The sequence below is a fragment of the Zalophus californianus genome, chromosome 13, assembly GCF_009762305.2.
Source record: "Zalophus californianus isolate mZalCal1 chromosome 13, mZalCal1.pri.v2, whole genome shotgun sequence".
Taxonomy (NCBI): Eukaryota; Metazoa; Chordata; class Mammalia; order Carnivora; family Otariidae; genus Zalophus; species Zalophus californianus.
Window position 1 is genome coordinate 37,158,326 of NC_045607.1, and position 12,861 is coordinate 37,171,186.

At 56.9% G+C, this 12,861-nt stretch overlaps 1 protein-coding gene across 5 annotated transcripts in view; it reads left to right on the forward strand.

The window, feature by feature from the left end:
* The window catches only part of CNTFR (ciliary neurotrophic factor receptor), a 38,442-nt gene that overhangs the window by 9,069 nt on the left and 16,512 nt on the right, over positions 1-12,861 (forward strand). For 3 of the 5 annotated variants that reach the window (XM_027616345.1, XM_027616344.2, XM_027616348.2), the window contains one exon: positions 11,157-11,241. In XM_027616345.1, coding sequence (XP_027472146.1) covers positions 11,157-11,241 — 85 coding nt within the window. Of the gene's footprint in view, positions 1-11,153; positions 11,242-12,861 lie in introns of all 5 variants that reach the window. The other 2 variants (XM_027616347.1, XM_027616346.2) reach the window with 1 other exon arrangement.

Here is a 12,861-nt window from a genome sequence, read left to right on the forward strand (position 1 = left end):
GGGACTGACTGACCCTTCAGAACCAGGACTGGGGTGTTGTTGGGTGGGGTGGGGTATCCCAGGCTGACACATGGCCATAAGAGGTACTTAAAATGGAACTGGGGCTCTGAAGAGGAGGAAGGGAGGCCCCAGAGGGCTATAGAGAGTTAAGCTTTCAATCTCACTGTTCCCAGAGGACCCAAGGACATAGGGTAGGGTATGTGATAGAAGTTCCGATTTACACAACAATAGATAATAAATATTTATAGGGGGCACACCTGGGAGGAGTCTCATGGCTTGTTAGTAAAGTGAGCTACTGCTGTGAGGGCACACAATCCTCCCCCACAATTGGGAACACCTTATCTCCCAAGAAGGGGGCTGGAGAAGAGGAGGCTAGTAGTGGTCAGGCAAGACACTGGGCTCCCTGCAGCAGGAGGGACTGAGGCCAGACAGCAGGAAGGTCTTCCTGCCAATGAACAGTAGCTCTGATGCCCTGACCATATCTCTGGGGATCCCAGAGGATCACAGAGAGCAGGGGAGATAGAGAACACCCCTGGGGGTTAAGGGTTAGGCAGCTTCTGTGGGCACCCCCCCGCCACCAAGAGAAGGCTGAGAGGACTTGGCAGTTCTGTCCACCCTCCCTCTGCAGCACCTCCAGCACCACTTTAAAAACAGCTTTTTAATTTAACAAAGTGGATGAAAAACTGTTTTTGGAAATAAAAGATATCTGCTATCTCCCAGGCTAGCACTCAGCCCTTGCAGAGAGCCTCTCTCCCGGTTTCTCCCCGCTGCTGGTGGCTCCTTTCTCTCTCTTTTTGTTTCTGCTCCGTGGCCCCCCAGCTTCCCCTTGGCCTCCCATTACCACCTCCCATACCAGCCTCCCTGGGAGTCTCATCCTTAGTCTCTCTGCATCTTCTTTTGTCTCTCCTCTCCTGGTCTCTCTTCCGGGGCTCGTCTCTCTCCTGAATCGTCTCTGTCTCCCTTCCCCGCCCCCTTCTCCCCCAACCCCTGCTCTAAATGGGTCTATTTAAAACACCCGACGCTGCCAAGTCAGAAAAGCGTCTCCTGATAAAGCGCATTAGGCCGAGGGAGGGAGGGAGAGGGAGGAGGAGGGAGGAGGGAGCAGCAGGCAGATGGATTGATCCAAGCCCGTAACCCCATTAATCAGGCATCGTGGATCCCCCTCCCTCCTCCAGCTTCAGCCCCTTCTGAACTAAAAACCCCTTAAATATTTATCACCCCTCCCCCATGGGGTGAGGGGAGGGGTGTGTGGTCCTTGGTGTGAGTATCCCCAGCTGTTTGGTGCTCCCCCCAGTGTGTTTACAGATGTGCACATGTGCTTATATGTGCACTCATGGGTGTGCATACCTAACAGGCCCAGGGTCCATCTTGTCTCCCTTCACCCCCACAATAGAGTAGCCCTGGAATCTGACCTGGTTCTTGCCCTTCCTGAAGAGTTGGGCAAGCAGAATAGGGAGACCTCTGGGGTCATTTGGGGGTCCTCAGACCCCACAAAGTGCAGTAACTGGAAGACTGGGTGGCACTGCACTATCATTCTCAGAGGGCAAGAAGGTGAGCTGGGGTCCAATGTCCAGATTCCCCCAAATTCCCAGAGCAAGAAGTAACTTGGGGAATAGAACTGGGGACTTCATGCTCCTAAAGTGCACAAAGGTAACTTGGAAGGCTGGCTGAAGTTCTCCCTTTATCCTCAAAGGGTAGGAATAAGACCTGGAGGTGGGTTTGGGGGCCTCCCCTTAAACTCAGAAATTTAGGGACTTGACCTGGGCCTGGGTGGGGGTCGTCATCACCCCCAGAGAGTAGGAAGATGGCCACTCTCTGGGGTGATGTGGGACTGGGTCCCACATCTCACGGCTTATTGATCCCCCCTGGCTGCAGAGGTCAGTCAACTCAGAGGGGAAGGGGCCCGTCGGAGTTGGCCTGAGGCAACTTCGCCCTGGGCTGGGGGAAGGGAGGCCCTGGCTGCCCTGGGCGTGAGGAGGGGCCCGGCTCTGAGCCGAGGGTCCCTTCCCCCTCTCCTCCCCCAGCATCAAGTGCCACATCTCCTCCTGACTCAGACAATTAGATTCAAAGGATGACCTCACTGCCTGCCGTCCCTCACTCGCTCCCTCTGCTAGCTCGCCTTGCTCGCTCGCTCGCTCGCTCGCTCGCTCGAGGCGCGCTCCTTCCTCCCCTCCTCCCGGGCCGCTCGCCGCCTCGCTGGCTTGCTCACAGCTCAGCCCGGCCCCTAGCCGGCCCGGACTCCCGGTGTTGTTCTGGGGGTTTCCTAACTCCCCCCACCCCGGGCCGCCCCGGGCCTCTTGGGCCCCAGCCCCAGCCCCTGGGGCCCGATGCCCGCGGGCTGCCGGGCGGACCCACGGAGCGCCGGAGGCACCGACGGGGCGCCAGCGCGGGGACCCAGGTCAGTGGCGGCGCGGCCGCGGGGCCGGAGAACTTGTCACCCCCACCGCCGCCGCTAAGACGCCCGCGCCCGCCCGCCAGCCCGCCTCGGAGCTTCCCGCTCCTTTCTCGGCCCCCGCCCCCCGCGGCTTCTCTGCGCGCTCCCCCTGCCAAGCTGTCTCTTCTCTTTCTCCCCCCCCCACCCAGCCCCCCTGCCTCTGCAGCCGGTGGGAGGGACTGGGACTTCCTGAGGTCCCAGGGATGGGGCCGGGGCCCATTGGCTGCAGTCGGCCCAGGCCTCTGAGAGAGGAGGGGGCTCTGGCAGTGTCCATTGGCCTGGGGGAGGGGACCACCACCTGGGTGGGAATGGGGCTACCGAGAGAGAGGCCCAGGGTGTGGGGGTGACATCTACACAGAGGGGGATGAGCTCTTGATATCTTTCTTTTCTCACATCCTGTGGGCCTCTTGCCTAGCTTCATTTGTCCTCACCTCCAAGCAAACTTTAGTCCCCACTGCCTAGTTTCATTTGGTCCCCACAGCCTGTGTTCTTTTGGGGCTGTCACCTGGTTTCCCTAGACACTGCTTCCTGATTTCTTTTGTTGGCACTGTCTGCTCTCCTTAAGTCCCTATCACCTGGCTTTATGGGATTGCCCTACCTGGTTTCCTTACGGCCTGTCCGGCCTGCCCGGCCTGCCGTCTGGTGTTTGCTCCCCTGCATGGCTTCCTTGGAGCCTGTTATACTCCCTTTAGGATAGAGCATCAGGGCCCAAACGACACCTGGAGCGGTAAGCGGTAAGGATGTCAACAGCATTGCCAGTTATTCCAGGGTTGGGGCCTGGCCAGCACAGCTTGGATTCCATTCTGCCTGGACAGCGACGCAGCTTCCTTTCTTGTGATGGGGGGCAGGGCTACAGGGTCCAAGGACACTTTAGGATTCTTGTCCTCAGTGGTTAGTTAGAGGAGCACAGCCTTGTCCAATGCTGTCCCCATCTCTCTTTGGGCCTGACAGTGATGACAGGGCCTTGGCAGGGGCTGGGGGGTGAGGTCTGGGCCATATCTCCTTCTTACCTTGCCTCTTGCAGCCAGGCCTGACAGGCAGGTACACTCTAGATAGTTGTGGGCACAGAGAGGATTTGAAGAGGTTCGGGATCACACAGCAGGTGGCTAGGTTGAGAGCTGCTGCTGATTCTCATCCTGGAGAAGAGGGGTTGCTGAGGGGAGGCAGGAGGGGCCCTGGGGAGTGGGCTGGTTTCTGGGCTTCTCTGGCTCCTGCTACTACCAGTGCCACCCCTTCACCCAGGGGCTTCCTCACCCCACCCACCCTGTCTGGCTGGGTCTGTGCTTATTCCCAAATGCTGGGAAAGCAGGGTCAGGGGAGGAAGGAGCCATCTGGGAAATTATCATATTTCCTTGCTTTTTAGGGACCAACAAATTTCCTCCTTCCCTTTTCCTTCCTTCCTTAGGCCACCCTGAGCTTTAGCCTCCACCCCCCCAAGTGCAGCCAGGGCAATCCGAGGTCCTAGCATGGAATGACTGTTGTGAGTGTGTATCTTTGTATTTCCTACTGCTGGATGTGGGAGCATGAGAGGCTGAGGGTGACTGGGGGACTCTGGGTTTCTGAAGGTGCAATGGTATCTATGTGGAAGATAGACTGCTCCGAGTGTGGGATGGCATCCATATGTGAGACTGTGACCGTTTCGAGTGAGCGCGTGTGAGAGTCTGTGTGTATGACTGTAATACGTGTGTGCATGCACAGCGTGTGCGAAGCTGTGGCAGTGGGTGTCCACGTGGGAGGCCGAGATGTGTGGTCACGGTGGTGAACTCTGAGTGCCAGTGTCTGTGAGGCGGCCTGGGTGTGTCTGTGAAGCTCTGGCCGTGTGTATGGGGAGGTAGGGTGGGCTTTGGGGAGCTCTGCCAGCAGTAGCGAGAGTCCAAGTGTGGGCTCCATCTCGGGGAGAAGTGAGCCCCGGGTGCCGTGTGACCCTGAATTGCTGGTGTGTGTGTGAGCATGTGTGCACACATACTCAGGCCTGTGTTTGCCCATCAGGAACAGATTGCTCTGGCTTCCCCACTGCGAGGAGTGAGAAGGGGGGGGAAGGATGGCTTGCTTTTGCCCAGCAGCCCAGAAGCTTCCTCAGAAGTAGTGTGTGCAGTGTGCATGCATGCTAGGGGGGCAGGGAGAACAGGACACTGTTACATGAAGACAGGTGAAGTTTCTGTTCCCCCCACCCAACTCTAGCTCTGTCAGAAAGACCATCTTCAGTTCTTTTTGTTAGAAACCAATGCTTCATGTGCAGTGCCGCCCCCCCCACCCCTGTGTGTGTGCGTGCACACGCTTGCAAGCATAGGCCTTTGAGGGTGTGTCGGCACCATAGCAGTGATGGGGTCAGGGGTGGGGTGTAGGGAGAGATGCTGAAGCAAATAGGTCTTTGTTCCAAGCCCCCAAGTCTGCAAAGCTGTTCTGTCCATCTTTCTCTCTTCATGGAGGGCCTGCAGCCTCCTCCTTGCCCTGCCTCATCAGCTGGGAGGCCCCCCCACCCTCGCCTGGGAAGTCTCATTCAACCCTTTACTCTGCCCATCCCCCACCAATGAATGGGAGTTCTTCCAGCTGTCTAACCTCCTGCTGTAGTGGTCTGTCCATCCAAGGGGAGCAGTCCCCATTTCCTGCAAACTTAACCTGACTGGTGCATGGCCCTTTTCTAGGTAGAGGGGTCCTCCCAATTCTTCTAGAAGCCAGAAAAGACCCTGGACTGGGGCTAGGGGCTACGGGATTTGGTGCTTGTGAGCCAGGTTCTATGAAGTTGTCCAGAGCCCATGTACCCATAGAGAAGATAGGCACTTATCTGCTCCTTCCTCTTCCCCATTTGAAGGGCAGGGGGCTGGTCCAGATGACTTTCGAGGGAGAAAGCCCAGACCTTTTGCACCTAGAGGGTTGCTTAAGCCCAGGCCTGTATATATGTGCGTATATAAGCCCATGCCAGGTCCGCAGACAGCATGCAGGGCCCTGAGTAGGGCTCCACATTGTGAGCATGGGCTGGTGGGATTCAGATTCCCACCTCCCCCAGGCACCTCCCCGCTGCCCAGCCAGGCCCATCATGGGAACGCCCCAGGCTCCCCCCACAACACGCCTGCACACACGTGCTGCAGGGCATGCACATGCTGATCTCAGGGTCCCCACGGTGCAAGAGGCTGGAGGTGGGGGGTTTGAGCACTCAGAGTCCGGGCTGCTGCCAAAATCCGTTGGAATCTTGTCCCCCCCAGGCCCCCATCTCCGGCTGTGGAGGTCACAATAGCAGGTGCGGATACCCACTCCCCCCCCCAACTCACTCACATTGGGCCGCCTCCTTTTCCACAACCTCAGCCAGCGGCTGGAGCTGGGGGACTGCTCCCCCTGCCTCCCTCCTGGCCCCCCCCCACTGGTGCTGAGCTTCTCCTGCCCCCTTCTATGGGGGGAGATGGGGGCCTACATTTGGGTGGGGTCCTTTCCCCTGAACACTGGGGCTTGACCCTGGAGTGGGTGGACATGTGGTAACCCAGGAGGAGATAAGGCTTGAATCCTGAACCCAGGCACAGCTCCTATGCCCCTCAGTGTGGGGGCATCAATAGCTGGGAGGAGGGCCAGGTGTGGATACAGAGAGAATGAGCCAGAGACAAGAAACTCAGAGATAGGAGGTAGAGACACCACAGGGAATGGGAGCCTGCCCAGTGGCCAGCCAGCCCCAGCCCCAGGAGCTGGCCCCTGACCCAGGCCCGCCCTCTCCCCAGTGGGGGGTCTGCCGGGCCAGCTGCCAGGGGCCAGACCTCCCTCCTCAGTCTATACCCCCCCAACACTCACACACCCTCTGGACTGCTCAGGCCTCTGCCCCCGCCCCCACCGCCCACGCTGTCCAGGCTGCCTAGGCCTGGTGGGATCTGGGGGCCTCTTGGTCTCAGCCCCTCCTCCCCGTCCCGGAGCTTCCAGCCAGCCCTGACTGTCCCTCCCAGCCTCTCCCTTGGCCAGTGCTGCTCCTCCTTGCCCACCACATCATTGTCTCTGTCTCTGCCCTTGCTCTCTCATTTTCTCTTATCTCCAAGTGAAGGTGTCTCTTTTCCTTGCTCTGCCCTAATTCCTCTGCAGGTCTGAGGCCTCTAGAGTTTCCCAGGCTTTTGAGTCAGTTAGTCCATGCTCTGTCCTGTCCTGTGTTCTTGCCTTTTCTCAGGATGGGTCCTCTACAGCTGTTGTGGGGAGAGGGAAGGGGGCGAGGCCCTAGGACAAAGTGTCTTTTCCCTCACACTGAGGGATTCTGGAGTCGGGGGTTACTGAGGTGGACTAGAAGCTGTGGAGATGTCACCTTGGCCACGCCGTGGGTTAGATGCCCTCCCACAGATATGAATGTTCTTGACCTCACCCTGGTCTGAGACCCTGGGGTGGGTAGTGTAGGCCAGTGACTTCGGTTGGATTTCAATTTTGGGGCATACCACATGGGCCTCCCTGTTCATTCATTCTTCAGACCAAATTGAGCCTACCTCACCCTCAGCGCACCCACCCCAACTAACGCCCTGAAGTCAGAACATACTGTTGCACATCAACACTCACACACAGTTACAGCTGGGCCCCAGCCAGTGGTGCTCAGAATCCCCCACTCCTACTCTGGATGTGGCAGGGATTCCTGAGGGCTGGGCCTCTGTAACCTTCTGCAGGGATTAATAGGAGCTCTCCAGACACACCTCCCCACCCTCAGGTCGTGCCTTCAGCTGGTCAAGGGGTGAGGTTTGGGGGCACAGGGTACCTGGGACCTTGCTGGGGCTGGCAAGAGGGTCTTGGGCCCTGGATCTTAAGCCAGCCTCAGAAACTGAGTAATTGAGGTCCCTAATCTGGAGCCTGTCACTGTGTCTGTCAGCATCCCTGCTAGTGACTGTCAGCCTCTTTGTTACCACTATTACTGTGGGCCGCTGTCATTCTGTGTGACCGTCCATGTTACTGAGTCTGACTGTCGGCATCCCCGTGTTACTGTGGATGCACCATCATTGTTACTCTATGTGACTGTCCATTTCATCGCATCTTTGATTCTGGGGTTATTGTCACTGTGATTGTGTCTGTGTCAACAGGTGTCATTGCCCCATTTGTTGGTGTCATTATTTATGACTGTCACTCACTACATTGTCACTGTAATGACTGTCAATATCCCTGTGTGCCATTGTCAACCATACACATGTGTCATTTTCACTGGGTGGTGTTCTCACTGTGTAATGGTGTCTTTGTCTCACAGTCGGACAGTGACAGTAAATTAGGGGCCCAGGATTTGTCTCTTGATGTGTCATCTGTGTGTGTATAGTGAGGTTCTGTGTCAGGAGAGGTGCTGAACTCCTTGTGTTAACAAGGGGGTGTGGGCTGCTAGGTACTGGCCTCCTTTCTTGTTGGTGAGTGTTCTCTGTTGCCTCCTCATTGTGGGGCTGGGGCTAGAGGCCAGGCTGGCCCGTGCAGGGGGTCTACAGAGAGCTTCAGCCAGTTTGCATAGCCCCTATCTGAGGCTCTATGGGATTTATCCTCCAGATCTATCCCAGAGCCATGGGGTGTGGACTTGGAAAATTCTTGGGGAAGATGCTCTTTGCCCTGGGATGGGTGGCCCGAGGTGAGCTAGGGCAGGGTGGAGATAGAGCCTGGATGCCTCTGGCCTCAGCTTCCCTACCTGGGAATGGACCCAGCTGGGACTCTGAAGGAAGGGAGGAGTGAAATTGGCTTGGGGTTTTCTGGATCTGCAGGGGCAGAGAAGGGGTGGGGAAGGGTGGGGTTTTAGTCTTCCCTTATTCCCTGGGGGCTGCACTCCTGGATCGCCAGGGAGAAGCCCTACAGCCTCCAGGAAGGCTGCACTGACACCATCGTCCCTTAGCACTAGAGGAGCTAGGTGGGCTTAGAGAGATGCTCTAGGATGGGCACAGAGACCCTCTCTGGATCTGTCCCTTCCTCTGTCCTTGAATCTCTGCCCATCCCCTGTTGTCCCCATCTCTCTTCCTGGGTCTCTTCTCCCATTTCTCCCTGACTTGGTCTCTGCTTGTCCCCTGGGTCTTGGCTCATGGCTTTCCTTCTCTCTTGTACTCTTTGCTCCCCCCTCCTGGGGTCTCTGCCTTTTCTGGGTGCCCCCAGCCATGCAGTGTCTGTTTCGGTACCCCATCCCCCACTCTCTGCAGCACTCGCTCTCGGCAGCGCCCGTCTCCCATGGCTGCAGCCCCGTTGGCCCAGGGCCCGGCCCTTACAGTAACTCATCGGGCTGATGGAGGCGACTTTGATGAAGAAGCTACCCCTCCCCCTGAGGGGGACTGAGTGTGTGTGTGTGTGTGTGTGTGTGTGTGTGTGTGCGCGCGCGTGCGTGTGCGCGTGTGCACGCTTATATGCATGCACACTCATGCCAGGCTGTCTTCTTGCCCCCGCACCCCCAACTGGGACCAGGAAGGAGCTGGGAGCAGAGGGCCACCCTGTCGCTCTTCCATCCTGTGATCTAACCTTGCTCCCTTCTGCCTCCCCAGGCCCTGGTTCCTGCCCCCACATGGTGGGCAGTGGGGCCTGGCACTGAGGTGGAGTATCTTCCCGGCTGTGGGGAGAAAGGCACGGACAGATGGCAGAGGTGGTGGGGGAGCATCTGAGGCCTACCTGCAAGGGTTGAGGTGGGGAACCAGGTAGGCCTGTAGCCTCTTGCCTGCCTCTCTTTTTCTCTCCCTCCCCGCCCCTCCCTCCCTCCCTCTGAATTCAGATCATCCCTGGGTTCATTTTCTGGACCCACTGCTCGCTGACTGTGATGTTGGCCATCGTCTTCACCTTCTAGGCCTGAGGAGTAGTTGAAGATAGGGGAGTGGCTGAGGGTCAGGAGGAGCCAGGCCAAGTGGTAGCTAAGGCCCTGGGAGTCCCTGATGTGGGAGGGGCAGCCAAAGCCACCTGGGGCCTAGAGAGATAAGCTGTGCCAGGGAGGGGCAGGAAGAGCACCTGCTGCTTGGCTGGAGGAAGCCAGGTGCAGAAGCGGGGCCTTGCCTGGTGAGGGCGAAGTGTAGCCACGGGCAGGCCGGAGCCCTGTCCCATACAGGAGCCCCCGGAAGTCAGATTCTCTCCAGTTCTCCCACTCACTGCTACAGGCTGACCCCCACATTTGTCTCCTCCCTGCTATAGCTCTGTTTGCCGTTTCTCTGGCAGTCCTCTGGCTGTATGTCTGGCTGTTTGTCTGGCAGTATTTCTGACAGTGTCTCTGGCTGTGTCTGGCAGCATGTCTGTGTGTCTGAGTGTCCCTGGCACTGTTTTCAGTGGTGTGGATACTTCCTGACTGAGCATCTGGCTATGTCTCTGGCTCTCTTTCTAGCTGTTTTTTTGGGTGTATGCCTGTTTGTGTCTATCAGTTTCTCTGGTATTTCTCTGCCTGTGTGTCAGGCAGTTTCTCTGGCAGAGTTTCTGACAGTGTCTCTAGCCCCCTTGCTATGTCGCTGATGGTTTCTGTGCCTGTGTTTCTTGCTCTTTCTCTGGGGGTAGGTCTCCTTGCCTGGCCAAGCCTTTTCCAGTATTTCTGGTGGACCCTTTGGTGCTGTGTCAGTCTTTCTCTGACCATGCCTCTGCCTGTTTATCAGGTCATAGCTACCCGTTTCTCTGGCTTTATCTGATGGTGCCTCGCACAGTATCTCTCGTGTATCTCCTGCTGTGCATGGAGCTCTTTCCCTGGGACTCTGGTTGTTTTGGGCAGTGTCTTGGCTGCGTGTCAGGCTGTATCTCTGACAGTTCCGCTCACCCTGCTGGAGTGTCTGGCAGTATTCCTCTCTAGATCTCTGTTTCTGTCTGGTTGATGGCTCTCCTCTTACTTCACACTGGGGTAGGAGAGAGTCATATTTGAGGCTTTTTTTCTGCAGGAAATAGTTATTTCCCTGCCCTCTAGTGTGATCGTGTGTTGGGGGGAGAGTGGGGGGCAGGCAGGTGGATCTACCCCATGAAGCAGGACACATGAGGGGACCCCTGGATCCATCCTGGCTTCTGGGGACATCCTGACTGTGCTGCATGTACCTGCAGAGGTGTGTGTAGACATGACGCACATCTGGGCTGAGGGTCTCAGGCTCCTGGGGCATGTGTCTGGGGTGAAGGATGGGCTGGGGCCCCTGACAAGGACTTACATGTGAAATGCCCTCCTTTTCTCATGGTCATTGGGTCATTGTACACTAAAGCAAGAGCCATATCTGACCTTAATACCCTGATGCTGTGAACATCCCAGAGCCCAGGGGCAAGGCTCACGGAGAGGTGGGGGTACAGATACAGGTGGGGGTGCAGATTCGAGGGACTTCAGAGCATCCGGGTTTCAGGTTCTCCCCAGGAGCACAGCAGGGGGCCTTCCATTTAAGGCAATTTGGAGAAATACAGACCTCCTGTTAAGTTCAAGCATTACTCTTTCGGTTTGTAGTGCTTATAGCTAATTAGCCAACCTCACCAGTAAAGTTATTTTTTTTTTTTTAAATGGCCCTAGCATTACCAGTGTTCCATAACTCATCCGTGGTTGACTACATCCTGCAGCCAGCAGCCTTAGCGAACAACAAACCACTGTAGGTTGCCTTCTACCATCTTAGCAAGCCTTTGCCTACAGATGTCAATAATGTTGCTTTCTGTTTGCTTGAAAGAGAATCCTGAGCCCCATTAAGAAGGGCATTTGGGGTCAGGGTGCCCTAGCCCTAGGGCTGGGATCTCCCAGTCTTGCCAGGGAACAGGGAGGGGCTCCTCAGGAGGCTCCTGCCTGGCCTGATGCTGCCCCTTCCCCCGCCACCCCCATTTCTCCCAGCAGATGGCTGCCCCCATCCCGTGGGCCTGCTGTGCTGTGCTCGCTGCCGCCGCCGCCGTTGTCTACACCCAGAGACACAGTCCTCAAGGTGAGTGCTGGAGGAGAGGATTCTGGGGGGCCGGATGGTGCTCCCTGCTGGCTCCCACCCAGAGCCGAGCATGAGCCTTCCTTGACACAGCTGTGTGTGTCCACCCAAGACCACACACTGGCACGTCCTGGCATTGTCACACATTAACACCCATGAGTCCTATGACACTGATATGCTGGGTGACCCACTGCTGTTGTCTTACATACACAGTCCTCCAGTCACTCCACGTGGTCCTGTGCTGATGGTATCTTTGGCTTGATGATCCGTTCCTCTTCCCGCTAGAGTGGGTGTAGGGTACAGGCAGGTGGGATGGGAGTTGGGGGCAGCTAGGGGTAGGGCCCTGTGTAGTATCTTTGAAATGGGATCTCATTTGAAATGGGGGTTTGTGGGGGTGCGGTGGAAGGCACTGAGAGAGACAGAGGCCAAGACTACTTTCCTGTATCCTAGAGGGATGGTGGAGACAGAGATGGTAGACTGAGAACAAGATTTGGGGACGGGCAGGGTTAGCAGTGGGAGAGGGCTGACACACTAAGGAAGGGGATAAGTCAGTCAGCTGGAATGGTTGGACGAGGCAGGGATTGCTCAGGCTGGACCATTGGCAGCCTCCTGCCTTCCCCCTACCATTTGTCCAGGGAGGGCTGAGTTCTTACTGCAGCCCACATAGCAAGAAGCTGCCCCCCTGCTGGGAAACAGGTTCCCTCTTAACTTGACCACCAGTGCTCAAACTGCATTTGAGGCAACACCTCACATGGCTACATCAGCATAAGGTCTGACCTCGAAACTCCTCAAACAAGCTCTAAGGTGTAGGGAGCTCTCCCCTTGGATGGGTCCTGCCCCCTGCCACCCTTGGCTGGGTTGGCTAGAGGCAGAGAGGGTGGGGGCATTTCTGGGGCCCAGGCACAGAGCACACCTTGCCACCCTCAAGGCTGTGGGTTCAAGGAGGGCAATGAGTCAAGGCTCCTGTGCCTTCTTCCTTGAGAGACTGACACTGAGACCCAGAAAGAGCCTAGCCCACCCCAGGGCTACTCCCCAGTGGGCAGGGAAGTGAAAGGACCACCAGGCCAGCCCATTAACCCCTGCCTGCAGTCAGTCTGTCTTGGGCTTGTGTGCTGATCTCACCTGCTTGGACCTGCCAGTGGCCATTCCCACCGGCTTGGCCCCTGCCCTGTATTATGGGTAAAGGCAGAGCACATGTGACCAAGGGCTTGAGCGTTAAGTCCGCATCTCTGAGAGTGTCTAACTGTCCTTGTCTATTAGGGCTGTGCTCTTGTGTGGATGAGACCATGTCCCTGTTCAAATGTATTTCTCTGTGTGGTTGTATCCCTGGGGGCTGTGCCCTGTGTGTGACATTGTCTGTTTACGTGTGACCATGCTCTTTGTGGGGCTTTGTCCTTGTGGCCGAGACTGTACGCTGTGTGATGGTTTGATAGTTTCTCTCTGTTTCTGTCTCTTTGCATGTCTGTGTCCCTGTTCAGTTGTCTCCCTGATGGGAGACTGGGCCCTTCTGTGTAAGTGTGCCTCTGGGTGACATTCCCTCCCTGTGCGTGCATGTGATTATCTTGTATTAGGTGTTAACCGTCCCTGAAGTGGGACCGGCTCCCTGTGTGACTGTGACCTTGT